A 17809-nucleotide genomic window follows, 5' to 3' on the forward strand; every position below is an offset into this window, starting at 1 on the left:
TATTTTAATTAACCTGGGGAAGGGATATTATAATATCCTCCTCCTTAATTTCTTACCTTTTTGCAAGTTCTTCAGTTTTAATCTATAGTTCATAACCAATAAATTGTGGTCAGAGTCCATATCTTCTCCTGGAAATATCTTACAATTTAAAATCTGGTACTAAAATCTCTGTGTTACCATAATACAGTATAATCAGTCTGAAACCTCCAGGTCCCTTCCATGCGTAGATTCTTCTTCACAATTCTTAAACCAAGTGTTAGCAACGATAAATTATGCTCTGTGCAAAATTCTACCAGGCAGCTTCCTCTTTCATTCCTCCCCCCCCCCCCCCCCCCCCCCTCCCAGTCCATATTTAACAACTTTTTTTTCCTCCTCTTCCTCTTCCCACTATTGACTTCCAGTCCCCCAGTACTATTTCATTTTCGTCTTCCTTAACTATTTGAATAATTTATTTTATCTCATCATACATTCTTTTAGTCTACTCGTCATCTGTGGAGCTAGCTGGGATATAAACTTGTACTACTGTGGTGGATGTGGGCTTCTAGCCTATCTTACCAATGATAATGTGTCCACTATGCTGTTCACAATAGCTTACCTGCATTCTTTTTTTCTTATTCATTATGAAACTCACTCCTGCATTACCTCTGTTTGACTTTGTATTTATAACCATATATGTATCTGACCAGAAGTTCTGTTCCTCCTGCCACTGAACTTCACTAATCCCCACTATATCTAACTTCACCCTATCCATTTCCCCTTTTTAAATTTTCTAACCTACATGCCCAATTGAGGGGTCTAACATTCCATGCTGCTATTCATAGAGTAACAGTCCCCCCCCCCCCCCCCCTCCTCCTCCTAATGATGATATGCTTCTCTGCCTGGAGATCCAAATTCGGGGCTGTTTTATCTCCATAATATTTTACCCAAGAGGACGCCATCATCATTTAACTGCATTTAGCTGCCTGCCCTCAGGAAAAATTAGAGCTGTAGTTTCTCCGTCCTTTCAGCTGTTAGATGTATCAACAAAGTTGATGTTACAAGGCTAGATTTGTCAGTCATCCAAACTGTTGACCCCTTGCAACTACTGAAAAGATTGCTGCTCTTCTTGAGGAACCACATCAGAATTACCATAACCACATCAAAGAGAGATTGCAGTGTCGTTCATTGCTTTTAGGGTTGTGTATACTTAAGTTAGAAAAAGGGCCATAGCTCTGTGCAGTCCATGTCAACCACAGGTGTTTATTAATTCCACAAATATTATTTTTCAAGTAGATCTTTGAAAATATTATACTTAAGTACTCAGTTTAATAATAAGCATAACTTCACACCCTCTCCTTGAAATTGTGTACATTATAACGTTTTAATGTTTAACTTTTTCATTGCACAGAAAATATGTTACTGTCAGATGTAAAATAAAGTTGGTGCACTGTTTTTGACAGCAATCTCCAGTGCCAGCAGATGGCCCAGTTCCTGATGCACAACATGGGCATCTCGTATCACAGATATTGGAAACCCAGAAAGAGCTGGAAGAGAAGAGGCCACCAAGTGCCGATGGCCACAACAAACACCTGAAGAGAGTTGATATTGTAAGTATATGACTGAGTGGTTGATTAAGCACTGTGGAGGCTACTACCAAGATAACTGATTGCTTGTGGGGTGCACGAAAAGTTTTTCTTCATCCATTCCTGATAACGATAGCTGTAGGTGTCAATATAAAGTGTCAGTATTCTGAGATAATTAAAACCCTAGTGGTTAACTACTGAAGCATTTCCAATAATGTGCCAGAGTTGGAAGCGCTCCTAAAAAGTAGGCCAAAGCGTTCACAGTCGAGAGCCAGTGTTGGAAGGCTCCTCAAAAGCAGTGGAGCTGACTTACTGCTACATACAGAAAGCTTGTTGAGTCCTGAAACTGATAGCAGTGATATTTTTGGGGAAAATCAAAAGCATAGGTTAATGGTGAATGGAGGCAATGTATTTGTTTCAGTAGACAAGAAACTCAAATCCACCAACAGGGAGATAGAAATTGAAGCTGCATGTGAGATTGTTTTGTGAAGACTCAGTGTCACAAATGGGTACATATTTATAATAGTATCCTTTTACCAAACACCAGATTCACCTCCAGGTGTGACCAAAATCTTTAGAAAAACCAAAGTTCATTAGTATGGAAGTTCCCCAGTCATACTTCCATGATTGTGGTATATTTTAATCATGTAATAATGAATTGGAGAAAATTTCAGTTTTGTGAGTGATGAATGTGACAAAATATCCTGTGAAACATTGTTAAATGCTTTCTTTCAGAATTACCTTGAACAAATAGTTTGGAAGCCCACTCATGATGGAAATAGATTGGATCTAATGGCAACAAACAGACCTGACATCTTTGAGAGTGTCTGCACTGAAACTGCTATTAATGATGATAATGCAGTTTTGTTGCCAAACTACAAAGGGCAACTAAAACAAATAGAATAATTTATATGTTTAGCAAACTAGATAAAGAGGTAAAAAGAGAATCAAAACACTTAGCTCTTGACAGGAGCGTGTGTAAGAACTGTGACACGACTATGAACCAATGAGAATGACCCTCAATAACTTACAGTCATTGCATAGAAACTTCTAAAGAAGCAGAAACTGCTGCATAACAGGTACAAAACAGGGCATAGGACTATAGACAGAGTGATGCTGTGATGATGAATGAAATGCCCTTGGCTGTCAAGAAGGCAATGTGTGAAGCTTTCAATGATTACGTAGCAGCCAATGATTACATAGCAGAATATTATCAAAAGATCTCTTTCAAAACCTGAAGAAATTCTGTTCATAATTTAGAGGCTGTTGGTGATGCCAAAGTGTGTGTCCAGACTAACTGACGATACAGTAACTGAAATTGTGAGTAGAAAAGCAAAAGCAGAAATAATGATCTCTGTTTTCAAATGTTCCTTTTCACAAAGGAAAATCCAGAATTACTGCCCTAATTTAATTCTTTCACCACTGCAAAAATGAGTTATGTGCATATTAGTGTCAGTGGTGTTGAGACACAGCTGAAATCAGTAAACCTAAAAAATCTCCTGGGCCCAACAGTATTCCTACCAGGTTCTGTACCATATTTATGGCTATGTTAGGCCCTCTTTTAGCTATAATCTATTGTAGAGTCCTTGAACAAAAAAAAAGTGCCCAGTAGTTGTAAGAAAGTACAGGCCACTCCAGTTTATGAAGAAGATAGCAGAAGTGAGCCACAAGAATACCATCCAATATCTGTAACATCTATTTGCTTCAGGATTTGTCATGATAACCCTTTTTTATGTGACTGAGTGCTGGGAGTACTGTGAACATTTGTCTTGTACATATATTAAGTGGCATATCCGTTTAGAGATGTAACCTCTCTTTGTTTGCAGGTTCTTGCTGGAATATTTGTTATTACCATTATTAGTAAACACAATTGCTGTGGCCATCCTGTAGTTGCTGGCTTCGAAGCACAACATGAGTCGTGACCTTGATGCCTGTTTCACCACACATACCATCTGGATTCTTCCTCCAGACACCAGTTTCTCAGAACCCCACAGTTGGCAATGGTGTTACAATGTGACCTTAGTTCACCCATTTGGCCTTAATTCATGATAATTTCTTTGGCCTCAAAATTTCTTCACTGTGACTATTCCCTTTTAGTTTTCTATCTCTTTCATTTTCTGATCGTGCATTGTGGTGGCATATGAATACAGCCAGAGCACTACAACACAATCTCAGGAGGCCCAGTGGAGCCACTGTCTACCTCCATGAGCATTTATCACTGCCTGACGCCAACGTGGCATGCTCCATGTAAGTCTACAGAGGTCGCCGTGTGGTATCCGTTTCCATACTTTGATGAGAGCCCATACAGATATTTGAGAGTCTGTGGTGAAACAGGACAACCATGAACACACCTGTCAAACATGTCCTGCTTATGCGCTATGGATTTTAGGTCAGGACTCACTGCCAGCCATTCCATTACTTCAGTATCCAGGCTTCTCAAGACATCCCTGCTGACACCTGCCACATAGGCCTTGGCATTAGAAGGAATTCAGGGCCACCACCATATGTGGCAGCCACCAAATGTCCAACAGGAAATGTTTGATGTACTGCCTGGTGGTAATGCGACCATGTACGATGACAAGATCAACACTGAAGTCTCCCCAAAATATCACAGAACACTGGAAATCTGTCAGTTTCCAGAACAACATTTCACATGCACATGAATATGGCCATCATCTGGCCCCAGAGGATTTCTGGACTTATTTGCTAATGACATGTTCTGCTAGTGACGAAGTTGCCGGTTGACATAGGAATGATAGAACTGAAGGCAAGCAGCAAGATGTTGTTGTATCAAGCAGTTTACTCGAACAGGATATCTGGGTCTAGTAACTCATTCATTACAGTCTGATCAAACACAGTGGCTCCACTGGGCCTCCTGAGATTGTGTTGTAGTGCTCTGGCTGTATTCATATCCACTGCAATGCACGGTCTTCATGTGGGGTTGTAATGTGTTAGTAATCTTGTCCAACTGACGTTGTACTGACCTGTCTCCCTGTAGCATGTCCACAGCCTATGGATGACTTGTGGAGAGACATCGCCGTCTGCAGCAACAAGACTCAAAGTCCATCCTTCTTGGATCAAACAGAGTGCCCTTGCAAGTTGCACTGCATTAAATGAGCTTGATTGAATACAATGTCTGCAAATGACAATTGCAGTCTCTGTGCCTCACAAGAAAACACTGGGACACTGATACTTTCTTATTTCCTTCTGAAGTGTCACCTGATGCTGTAACGTATAACACAGCCAGTAGATGGTGAATAGTTTTAATTGTTGCCTATATTGAAATCGAAGATCTCAAACCATGCAATAAGACCACAGGTACTGCCCAAAATAGGTTTAACATACAGGACTTTGATACACATTTACCTTGTTCTTTTGAACAGTGTCTTATAACTTACAATGCTCAGACAGTGGGGATAGCAGTGTGATCAAAAATTCTGTCATACAAAAAATCTTAGAACATATTCTGAGCTTAAACACAGTGAAGTATCTCAAACCGAATTACCTCCGCCATGCCAACTAGCATGGGTTCAAAAAGCATTGATCATGTGAAACCCACCTCATAGTTTTCGTACATGAATTCTGAAAGTGGTGGATCAATGCAGTTGAATAGATGCAGTATTTCATGATTTCTGAAAAGCATTTTACTCAGTACCAAATCTACAGTTATTATCAAAAGTGTGGGGATGGCAAGCAAAATTTGTGACTGCATTGAGGATTTCTTCATAGGGAGGACACAACTTGTTATCTTGACTGGAGAGTGTGATGTCATTTCATAATTGAGTATCAGTTACCAAAAAATTCAATTGTGGCACCAAGAACAAATTCTTTAACTGTAACCTAAATTTATTATCTGGTGAATACGTTAGATATATTGATAACAACAGAACAACACTGTTGATTGTTTGCTTATTCCGTAGATACTATAAAATCCTTCTGAAATTTTATTTTAGGATTCCTGTAAGAAATCCATATTTTGGATGTTGAAACCAGTTTAATTCATCACCCCATATTTTGCTACCATGAACTGAGAGGAGCTGTAACAACAAAAATCATAATATAATAGGTTTCATTTGCCTAGTTCCAAAATTGTGTCATATGTTAACAAAGGAAGCTGTTGTGTAATTTCAGAATTCATTTCAATGACTGTTTTAAAAAGTAGCATTTCTTCAAATGATGCTGGAGAATAAAATATCATGTTTTACACATACATCTATAATGCAAATTCATCAGCTGAATTAATATTAGTAAAATATAACTCATAATCCAATTAGTTTGAAAATATTAGACTTGCAAAATTTAAGATAAGTTTTGGAATCAGCATGAAAATTGCTTTAAGTTGATAATACTAGGAAAAGGATAGATTACTACTTGCCACGAAGGTGACACTGAGTTTCAGACAGGCACAATGAAAAGAATTTTAGACATTTAGCTTTCTTCACAAAAGAAAACAAAAATACACATTCACACAAGTGAGCACACTTTGTGCACACACGACTGCCGTCACCGAATGTGACTATAATGTCGAGTGGCTATCTGGTGTGGGCCAGGGAATGGGGAGGGATAGCAGGGTACAGGTGGGGCAGAGAAGAGCACTGTTTGGTGGAGTGAGCAGTGACTAGACGAGACTCGACAAGACTGCCAGGAACAGCATCAGCAGGCTATGGGCAGGGAGGTGGGGAGAGGAGGAGAAGAGAGGAGCAGGGAAGGGGAAAGATGGTCAGGTGCATTGGCAGACGGTGACATTTAGCGAAGGTGAGTGGATGTGAATAGTCAGGAGATGATAGGACAAAGTGGGTGGAAACTGATGAGTGGAGGGTGTAGGGACAATAAGTTACCATAGGTTGAGGCCAGGCTGATTATGGTGGAGAATATGTTGTAAGAATAACTCCCATGTACGCGGTTCAGAAAAGCTGGTGGCAGAGGAGAGGATCCGACACGGGCCGTCTGGCCCATGGGAGAGAGTCACTGAGATGCTGAAAAAACTGAACTGGCAGTTGCTTTAAGATAGAAACAAACTATCCCAAGAAAACCTACATACAAAGTTCCAAGAACTGGCTTAAATTATGAATTTAGGAATAGACGACATCTCCTTTCATACTACTGAGGACACGATTAGACTAATTATAGAGTGCACCAGTGTGTCTAAACCATCATTCTACCTGTGTTCCATAAGTTAGTGGAATGGGAAGAAGCCATAATAACTGGTACAATGGGAAGAACGCCACACTGATTTGTAGAGTATAGGTATGGATATCTAAGCATCCTTCACAGTTGTGACTACAAGCCTTCACACATTACCCACAAACAGCAACTTGGATGGGGCGTGGCTATTAGTCTTTTGTGCTCTTGCAGCTGTGCTTATACAATTTTGAGCATTATAAACATGAAATGAATAAACTCAGTAAGGCAAATTATTTTGAGAGCCTTTGTTGATAGTAACCGTGAGACAAAATATAATAAATTCAAGTCATTGCCAACTTAATTCAATGACTTTTTCACAACAATAGCTGGAAAAATAGCTACAAAAATTAAACCATTTAAAGGAGATTCATTTGCCTTATTGAGACTGGAATTGAATACTCCAACAACAGGTATCAGTTTTGCCAAATCAAATGTAAAACATATCAGACAAATCATTAGGTCATTGAGAAAGCAGTAACTCCACTGACTACCTTGGTATTTCAACCAGAGTACAAATTGTGTGCTGACTGGTTGCTCTCCTCTTGAGCTCCCTCTATAACTGGTTGACAGTTGAGGTGTATTTTGTGAAATACTAACTACGTGGTTCTACTATACATTTATAAAATTACAAAGAAGTACATGACCTCTAATTATGGACCCATCCACTCCCTTTCTTTGGTCTCAATTTTTGTTTTATTTTGAGAGGTTAGCTGTAAATAGAATATTGAACGTTGTATTTGACAATAACATTTTACAAATAGCATGTATTGGTGTCTGTTGAAAAAGCATTATGTTATCTCATAAACTTAATTCTGGTAGAATTAAACAAGAAAAATTATCCTCTTGGCATCTTGCCAAGGCTTTCAGTTGTTTAGATGATACAAAAAAAACTAGGGAAACTAAAGTGGTATATTTTTAAAGGAATTGACCTCGGATGGATGGAGTGATATCTTAACACTACGCCATCCAGCGACACTACAGTGGTGTCGTGCTGTGAAATAGCAGTCGACACCTGGTGACATCACAGTGGTGTCATGCACGAAATAGTGGTCAATGGCCGGCAACGCCAAAGTGGTGTTGTTTGTGAAATAGCAATCGATGGCCGGTGCCATCACAGTGGTGTCGTGCATGAAATAGCGGTAATGGCTGGTGACACCACAGCGGTGTCATGCACGAAATAGTGGTCAACGGCCTGCGACACCAAAGTGGTGTCGTGTGTGAAATGGCAATCAATGTCCAGTGTCATCACAGTGGTGTCATGTGCATAGTATCTCTCAGTGGCCGGGGACACCACAGTGGTGTCATGAGCATAGTATCGCGCATTGGCCTGCCACAGCACTTTAGTATCTTTTACATTTTGTTGGTGTCTTGTTTAGGTAACAAAAAGGTACACATGCCAACAAGTTTTTTGTTTTTATAAGTACTTGGCCCTTTCATCATGGCAGACGAAGGAGACAATATGATTATTTATGATGAATGCATGGACGTCTTGTCTGACGTTCCGGACGACTTGGCCAGTTGGGAAGAAGACATTGGATATCAAAAACCTGAAAGTGAAGCAGAATTGTTGGAAGATAGTGAAATACGTCCAAGAAGAATTCGGTGAATGCTACAGTTACCAAATGACCAAATGATTCAGATGAATCAGACGAAGAAGATAGTGCACAGTGGTCAAACTTTGATTTACCGAGGACCAATAATAAATCTGAATGATCTATGGATCCAAACATATTTCCCAAAGATACACAGAGTGTCATGGATATCATAGAATTATATATTGGGAACAATCTGTTTGAATATATTAGTGAAACCAACAAGTATTACAGTCAAAATTGCAATAGAAGGAAAAAAAAAAAAAAGAAAGAAAGAAAGAATCAGATTTGTCGATGTTATGGGACAAAAACTTTGAGGTTCGCCGATGACATTGTAATTCTGTCAGGGACAGCAAAGGACTTGGAAGAGCAGTTGAACAGAATGGACAGTGTCTTGAAAGGAGGATATAAGATGAACATCAACAAAAGCAAAACAAGGATAATGGTATGTAGTCGAATTAAGTCAGGTGATGCTGAGGGAATTAGATTAGGAAATGAGACACTTAAAGTAGTAAATGTGTTTTGCCATTTGGGGAGCAAAATAACTGATGATGGTCGAAGTAGAGAGGATATAAAAGGTAGACTGGCAATAGCAAGAAAAGCGTTTCTTAAGAAGAAAAAATTGTTAACATCGAGTATAGATTTAAATGCCAGGAAATCGTTTCTGAAAGTATTTGTATGGAGTGTAGCCACGTATGGAGGTGAAACATGACCGATAAATAGTTTGGACAAGAAGAGAATAGAAGCTTTCGGAAGAATGCTGAAGATTAGATGGGTAGATCACATAACTAATGAGGAGGTATTGAATAGAATTGGGGAGAAGAGGAGTTTGCGGTACAACTTGACTAGAAGAAGGGATCAGTTGGTAGGACATGTTCTGAGGCATCAGGGGATCACAAATTTAGCATTGGAGGGCAGTGTGGAGGGTAAAAATCGTAGAGGGAGACCAAGAGATGAATACACTTAGCAGATTCAGAATGATGTAGGTTGCAGTAAGTACTGGGAGATGAAGAAGATTGCACAGGATTGAGTAGCATAGAGAGCTGCATCAAACCAGTCTCAGGACTGAAGACCACAACAACAACAACAACAACAACAACAACATGGGACCCGAACTTAGAAAATTGTTTGGGCTTGTTATCTTTATGGGTATTGTAAAAAAAAAGAAGCAAGGATTGATGATTACTGGTCAACGAATCCATTGATAGACACACTGATATATCCCAAAACCATAGCCTACAACTAATTCAGACAAATGTTATCATTTTTACATTTTTCCAACAACAACAATAAACCGGATAATGCCCACCAGCTTTTCAAAGTGCAATTCATAACTGGCTATTTTTCCAAAAAGCTTAAAGAAACATTTCATCTAAGTCAAAGCATCTCAATCGATGAAGGAAATTTTAAAGTTTATAATCTGTCGAAAATTATGAAATATGGCATACTCATTCGGATGCTGTGTGATTAGAGTACGGGATACATTTATTCCAGCGCTGGAGAACCTTTAGCAAAAACAGTAATGGAACTATTGACACCGTCTTATGGAAAATGGCATCACCTCTACATGGATAATTATTATAACAATGTAGAATTTGCAGAGAAGTTACTTGAAAAGAAAATTTGAGTTTGTGGAACAATACAGCAAAATAGAGGATTTCCAGAAAAATTAAAGCATGCAAAAGTCAATGTGTTTGAAGAAGCTGGTCATCAATGGGAAGGTGAAGGACTTGCACAGGTATGGAGAGCTTCGAAAACTAAAACAATACGAATGATCTCTACAGTACATAATGCCACTTTGGCTTACACTCAAAGAAAATGAGGAAAAACCAATTACTCAATAAAAAAAATCTGAAAAAATCCGGTCACATAAAGCAACGTTAACTAATACTAATTTCCAAAACGAATAAATGGAAATGAATAAACTGCCATGTATGTTCCAAAAACAACAGAAGAACAACAACAACAAACTTAATGCGCAAGTCTTATGGAGTTGTGTTACATATTGGAGACTGTTTTGCTGCATATCATATGAAAGAGAAGTACTAAGTACCAAAGGTAATGAAAATAAACAAATACATGAAACAAACAAATTTTGTATTTATTTATGTATGTATATCTTCAAAATTTCATGAAAGTAGGGGAACAGGGTTGACAACTTATGAGAACTAACGATGAGATTAGTAAAATTTAATAACTTATAATCGGGGATAATGTCAAGAACGGCCGGTGACAAGCCAAATAATCCAAATCAGTGCTGCCAGTGGCAAGTGAATAAATTTGTATGAAATGTGCAGACAGCAAAGTGTTAGCAATAGAAAACAGAGGGGTCACATTGACACATGGTATTATAGGAATAAGATTAAATTCAGAAAAGGGAAACATTGGTGACCTGTAAGGTTCAATGTTTGGCACATTCCTGTTTCAGATCAGCATGAACGGGACACTGGATGGCTCTTGGAAATGTGTAATATTTTCAGATGACACAAACATATTGATAAAGTGCCCAAACACAGCCATACCAGCCACAGTAAGGAGAATAATGGAACAGGATTAATGTTAGTTCACAGCAAATAGTTTAATCCTTAATCTTACAAAGACTCACACTATGCAGTTACAAACTGATGAACAGGCACCAGAAGTATAAATCAGTGGGTTTACATTGGATGAAGCAAGTAACAGAATTTAGTGACCTGTGTAGATTCCACACCCTCGATCCGGGTGCGCAGATTTTAAGCGCAGCACAGATGTGAAGACACTAGCACTAGCAGAGGCCTCCACTCGTGGATGCATGTGCAGCCCCTCTGCTGTGCTCTCTATTGGCTGGATCATGGCTTACAGAGTTGGGCCCAGCCAGCCTCACTCTCAGTCATATATTGACATTCGGCCAATCTGTATTGAACTAGTAGTGCAGACCTTCAATAGCAAGTGGTTTCCTGTACAAGTATTTTGGAAGTGATGAAGCACTGTGTCTGTCATTGTCTGTGTATTCTTGTAGTCAGAAGACACTGGCGAGGAGAGTTGTCTTTCACGTGTTTTGTTGTATGGTTCTTTTCGCATATTGTTGTGACGTGGAATCTCTGCTTCAAATATTGATGCAGCAACAGACAGAACTTCTTACAGTAATGTGATTCACTCTGCCAGTGTCAATCACTCCCCTTTCATCTCTGGCTATATTTTCTCCTATGATCCAGCCGTTTGATGAGGCAATGAAAGGTTGGGTAGCACACAAACATAGCCTACTACAACATTTCCGTGCCTTCCATGTTACAGATGCAGTGGTATGTTGCACTGGATTTCTCCCACGTCATATCAGGCATTGTGGCAGCTGGCCCCCTTGCAGGAACACTCCCCTTTGTCGTTTGAGAATTTATGCTCCTTTTTGTCTTCCTACTATTCCTGTCACATGCATGTTGTTACTGCTAGGGTTTAATTTTGCCAATGCAAGAATCAGCCCCATCAGTCTTATCATGCCTGGGCCACTCCCTGTTCTTAGCCATTTTGTTATGGCCAGGTCAAAAGAGTCATATGGAGATGTCACGGTTCCTGAGGTTGTCATCCACTCTTCCCTGGATAAGGAAGTGGATCAAGAGGCCCTCCAATTAGAAAACCCCTCCCTGAAAGAGGTTTTATTCATTGCCCAGTCTTAAGAGGTCTCACATTCCGCTGTTTGGCAACTGAAAACATGGTACAATGTCATGGCGATATAGGATGGCCTACTACATCCACTGTTTCTAGAGAGGACGAAGTCATAGCAATAAAATCTGTCCATTTCGGTGACTTCTGTGCAGCACATAAACAGAGTTCTGGCTGCAATTCCTGGTTGCCATTGTGTGTGTCTTGTTACTCACAACATGATACATCATTGTGTCCCCAGTGTTGGGCCATCTGTTGTAAGTGTCATTAATAAGTCTACATTGTGATAGTCTGCCACTCGACTGTACAGAATGCAACATCTGTGAAAACAGATACGGATGTACGGGAAGCATCATTGACAGGGCCAGCTGCCAATCGGGATTCCAAAAAGCTTTTTATTGACATTTTGGCTCTCTTGCAACAGCTGTACTTGCAGATAGGTACTGGTATGACAGCTCTTGTGATTAATGCCCAAAAATGTTCAGACCTTGGCTCTTCACTGCTGTTGCTGATAAACAGGCGCCTATGGGATATGGTAAAGAGCAAATCCCCTTGCTTGGCCAATTTACGGCTGATGTTACCTATAGATCAGTAACTCAGCCCATTACCTTCATTATCATCCTTGATGCTAAGTCAGTAAACCTTTTAGGGTTTGACGCCTTCCAGGCCTTTTGCATTTCAGTCACAGACACCATACAGTTGGTATCTGCCAAATTCCCCTACCAATCATTGGAAACATGTCTATCGCTTGGTGGGAGATGATAACCAAATGAAAAAACATGAGCTCCTCTCAATGAAACTTAGGGTCTGCACCAATGGGCAACTGATATAAGATGATCGCATTGGCGTGGTACCCAGTGGGGCAAATATGGATGTCATAGTGGTATTTGGAGAGGAAAAAAGCCCACCGCTGCAACATGTGGCCCCTCCTTATCATGGATCCAGACGAGTGGACTGAATAACAAATATAACAGCTTGTAGTCCATAATGAGTTGGAATTTGGTGTCATACAAGAACATGTGAAGTCTGGTGGCAGCATACACAACGGCCAAAGCCTCTTTCTCAGCTTGAGAGTAGTGGACAGAGTTTGGGATGGAAACACCAGTGGCTGCCCTGAGTTGTCTGCATTCTGATGGGCGAGGGCTGCCTCCTGCCGCACTGGGAAGCATCCACAGCCAAAACCAGTGGTTTACTGGGATCAAAAATAGCTAGACATGGTGCGAACCTGAGGCAACCTTCAGGATGGAGAAGGCCTGGTCACATGCCAGAGACTACACAAAGGTCGCACCCATGCGGAGAAGAAGACAGAGACTGTGTGCAATGGTGGGCTGTCTTTGCGGAAGGCCTAGGATGCGCCACAGACTTTCGACCCCACATAACCTTGAAGCAACTGGCTTGCCCTACGTTGTTTCGTGCTAGCCAGATTTCTGTAGCATATGCTTCCAAGTCAGGGTGGAAATGAACCAGCTTGCATCTCTCGGATTTGTGGTTACCATTTTCTCTAGGGAATTGGCCACACCCTTTGTTATGATGATGAAACCCTCTGGTAATTTGTGACTTTGTGGCAATTTTAAGGCTACCTTGAATTCACAGTCTGTAGTCGACACATAAATGAGCTGTTCACATCCTTAACTGTGGGTCAATTCTCCAAACTTGATCTTTCCAAACTATATCACCAGTTACCCTTGGATGGTCAGTCTAAGCATATTGTGGTTTTTCATACACCTCTTGGCCTGTGTCGATATTAGTGGTTGACATCTGTCATGGCAAGTGTTCCCACCCCCACCCTCTCGCCCCCAATTTTTCAGTGCTATCTGGAACAGGTCATGTCCACTATTCTGCAGTGTTTCAACTACCTGGATGACCTGGACATACTACGAGCAACCTCCTGCACAATCTCAGCGCCTTTTTTCAAAAATTCCAGGTCATGGGTCTCTGTTGCAGTCTGCAGAAGTACAAATTTTTCCAACTCTCTCTTGAGTATCTGGGCCACATTGTATCACAGCAGAGCACCCAACCCCTCGTGAGTCTAGTCAGGGCCATTACGGACCAGCCATAACCCTCATTGTTGCAAGGACTGTAGTCTTTCCTGTGTAAAATTGCCCATTACTGCTGGTTCATTCCCAGGCCATCCACCATTGCACACAGTCTCTGTCTTCTTCTCCACATGGGTGCGACCTTTGTGTAGTCTCTGGCATGTGACCAGGCCTTCTCCATCCTGAAGGTTGCCTCAGGTTCGCACCATGTCTAGCTATTTTTGATCCCAGTAAACCACTGGTTTTGGCTGTGGATGCTTCCCAGTGCGGCAGGAGGCAGCCCTCGCCCATCAGAATGCGGACAACTCAGGGCAGCCACTGGTGTTTCCATCCCAAACTCTGTCCACTACTCTCAAGCTGAGAAAGAGGCTTTGGCCATTGTGTATGCTGCCACCAGACTTCACATGTTCTTGTATGACACCAAATTCCAACTCATTATGGACTACAAGCTGTTATATTTGTTATTCAGTCCACTCGTCTGGATCCATGATAAGGAGGGGCCACACGTTGCAGCGGTGGGCTGTTTTCCTCTCCAAATACCACTATGACATCCATATTTGCCCCACTGGGTACCACGCCAATGCGATCATCTTATATCAGTTGCCCATTGGTGCAGACCCTAAGTTTCATTGAGAGGAGCTCATGTTTTTCCATTTGGTTATCATCTCCCACCAAGCGATAGACATGTTTCCAATCACTAGTACCCGGGTTCCAAGGCCACAGTGTCTGACACAGTCCTCAAGCAGGTTGCCCAATTTCTTTCAGCTGGGTTGATCATCTTTTCCTCCGGGCTGCACTTCCAATCTGCTTCAAACTCTACTGTCTTGCACCATCATGTCTTAGTCTTAGATGGAGCCCTCATTCTCTCCATGGACAACACAACCCCCAGGGTGGTTATCCCTTGAAGTTTACAGTGGGAGATGTTACAGCTGTTGCATGAGGATCACCGGGGTGTTTCCTGAGCCAAAGCCTTAGCTCCCAGACGTATGTACAGGCCTGACATTGACCGGTAGCTGGAGCATTTGATTGATTATTGTGTGTCCCCATTGCGCTAGTCACCAGCAGCTCCCAAGGCTTCATCTTCTTCATGAAGTCCAGGAACAAAGTTCTCAGAGCACATCCATGTCAATTTTACGGGTTTGTTTTTGAATGTGTTTTGGCTGGTTGTCATTGAAGCATTTTTGCATTTTTCATATATGATCCAGTGCTCCTTGGCCACTGCCGAAGTAACTGTTCAGGGTCTCTAAAAATGTTTTCCTGTAGAGGGTCTCCCAGTTACTCTCATTTCTAACAATGGACCTCAGTTCCTGTCCCAGACATTTCTTGATTTCTTTATGTGATGAGGCATCACCATGTTTGTTTCCCCAATCTAACAGGGAGGCTGTGCAGATGGATTACATGTTTAATACCCAAATGAAAAATATATCTGCAGGACTTTCGCACCAAGGAAGCATTACTTTTTTTCTGATTGCCTTGTGGATGACTCCTATTGGTTCCTGTAGTCTTGCTGAGCTTCTCCATGGATGTCAGCTGCAGACGCTGATCCACCTCCTCCATCAGGGATCTCATCCACCGTCATGTTCCACTGTACCACATTTCCTGCCAGGGATGGCAGTCTGGGTGTACGGTTTTGGTCGGTGCCCCTGCTGGTTACCAGCAAGAATCGTGCGTCAAAACGGTCACTGTGTGTACACCCTCTGAACAGGAGACCTGGAGGTCTGGTGCCATCAAAATTGGCTGAGAGTCTGGGTGTCCCCTTCCCTCGCTGCACCTTGGCCACACTATTGCGTTTGCTGGTGCCCCTGCCTCTGGGTGCCACCTATCCGACAGTGTTCCAGACTCATTTTTGACCTGCTTCAGCACTGCCCAATGGGCCTACAATTTCACAGACTCCAGCAGCAACTCCGGTGCCCCTCTAGCTGGTGACAATACCCCTCACCAGTTTGATGTCTCTTGCACGGCCTCAGCCTGCAGCGTAGACACCTCCACCTCCACCTCCACACTGCCGCTGGACATTGCCAAGAATTCCCACTTAGGCTGCCCATCACTGGTCCTGTTATCTCGTGCTCCAACAGGGCTCAACGGGATATTCCTCACCCCAACCACTCTTGCCCATATTCTGAGGTCACCACTGACCGAGAGTTGCTCTCCCCTTCCACCTTTGAGGACTCCACAGATGTGGACACTGGGGAAGGGTTATTGTGACCTGCATAGATGCCACAACTGCAATGGTGCACCACAAAGTCAGAAGATACGGGCACTGGCAGAGGCCTGCACTTGTAGATATGCACACAGTACCCCTGCAGTGCAGTCTACCGACTGGCCGAGGGCGTGCAGAGCCGAGCTCACTCACTCACTTTCAGTCATATGTTGACATTCGGCCTATGTGTTTCGGACTAGCAGTGCAGTCACTTCGTGGCAAGTGGTTTCCTGTACAGGTATTCTAGAAGTAATGAAGTGTTGTGGCTGTCTTTACCTGTGTGTTCTTGTAGTCAGAACATCAGATAATGATAGCTGTTTGGAAAATGTATCCCACGATCGGCTCGGATGAAGACTATCTGAATTATATTTAGCTCTAATTGAGATCTTCATATCAGTAGCATCAGTAATTTCTCATGAAATATTGTAATGCTATTCTATTCAAAATCTAAAAATAATGTTAACTATTTGGTATCCAGGAGTGGGAGGACGGACTCAGAAGAGAGCGAGATTCAGCAACTAGAGAAGTTGAGCGACTGCGCTCATCGATACAGACTCTGACTCGAGCAGCCAATCCTCTCGGAAAGTGGATGGACTTTCTGCAAGAGGATGTCGACACAATGCAGCGAGAACTGGAGATGTGGAGGACAACCAACAAGGAACTGAAGCTACAGCTTGTGCAAGAACAAAAGTATGTAATTTATAATAGAAAATTTAGTATGTGATTATGAGTGTGATTGAAGAACTGTCATAGCAGGCTGACCCTACAAGATTCCTATCAGCAAGTTGTAAGAATATAAATTGCATTGCTTATACCACTGCACATGAGTGCTCAGTTTGTGCTGGACTCTCAGTGTCACACCACAAGCCTGTGATCACTGCAGTTGGGGTGCACTGTGCGTGACTGATGCATTAGTTTCGTTTATAGAGTGTGAATATGGGTATTAAGAAAGCCACTTGCAGAAAATATTATGTGCGCTCAACCTGAGTGATAATTCTTATGGATCACTTGGCTGCTTCATACATTGGTGTGTGCATGAATTGCAGAGACATATTGTTTTTGTGATTGAGAAATACTAGACTATTAGGAAGGATAAGCTTGACTTTTACATGTGCGAAAAGTTACAGCATATAGTGGAGACATTGAGTCACAGACAATCACAATAAAAATACTGCTAAACAAGTAAGCTTTTGGGCAAAAGGCCTTTTTCTGAGTTAGAAAACATATGCACACACACATTCATGAAAATAATCTCTCTCTCTCTCTCTCACACGCACACGCACACGCACTCGCACACACACACACACACACACACACACACACACACACACACACACACACACAGTGTCATTTGCGCGTGTGTGTGTGTGTGTGTGTGTGTGTGTGTGTGTGTGTGTGTGTGTGTGTGTGCGTGTGTGTCTGTGTGGGTGTGTGCAGTGTAATTCAGAAGAAGGCCTTTTGGCTGAAAGCTTACTTGTTTAGCAGTTTTTTTGTTATTCCTGTCTGAAACTGAACATTACCACTATATGCTGGGGTAGTAGTATATCCTTTTCATAATATTGTCATCATTCTGTCCTGGATTTTCCATTGTTTCATCAC

General features: G+C 41.7%; 1 protein-coding gene across 5 annotated transcripts in view; it reads left to right on the plus strand.

Annotated features, from left to right (window-relative positions):
* The window catches only part of LOC126416158 (TRAF3-interacting protein 1), a 252874-nt gene that overhangs the window by 217321 nt on the left and 17744 nt on the right, over nt 1-17809 (plus strand). For all 5 annotated transcript variants that reach the window (XM_050083716.1, XM_050083713.1, XM_050083717.1 and 2 more), the window contains 2 exons: nt 1440-1586; nt 16689-16900. In XM_050083716.1, coding sequence (XP_049939673.1) covers nt 1440-1586; nt 16689-16900 — 359 coding nt within the window. The remainder of the gene's footprint in view (nt 1-1439; nt 1587-16688; nt 16901-17809) is intronic.

This window comes from Schistocerca serialis, chromosome 8, assembly GCF_023864345.2.
Source record: "Schistocerca serialis cubense isolate TAMUIC-IGC-003099 chromosome 8, iqSchSeri2.2, whole genome shotgun sequence".
NCBI lineage: Eukaryota > Metazoa > Arthropoda > Insecta > Orthoptera > Acrididae > Schistocerca > Schistocerca serialis.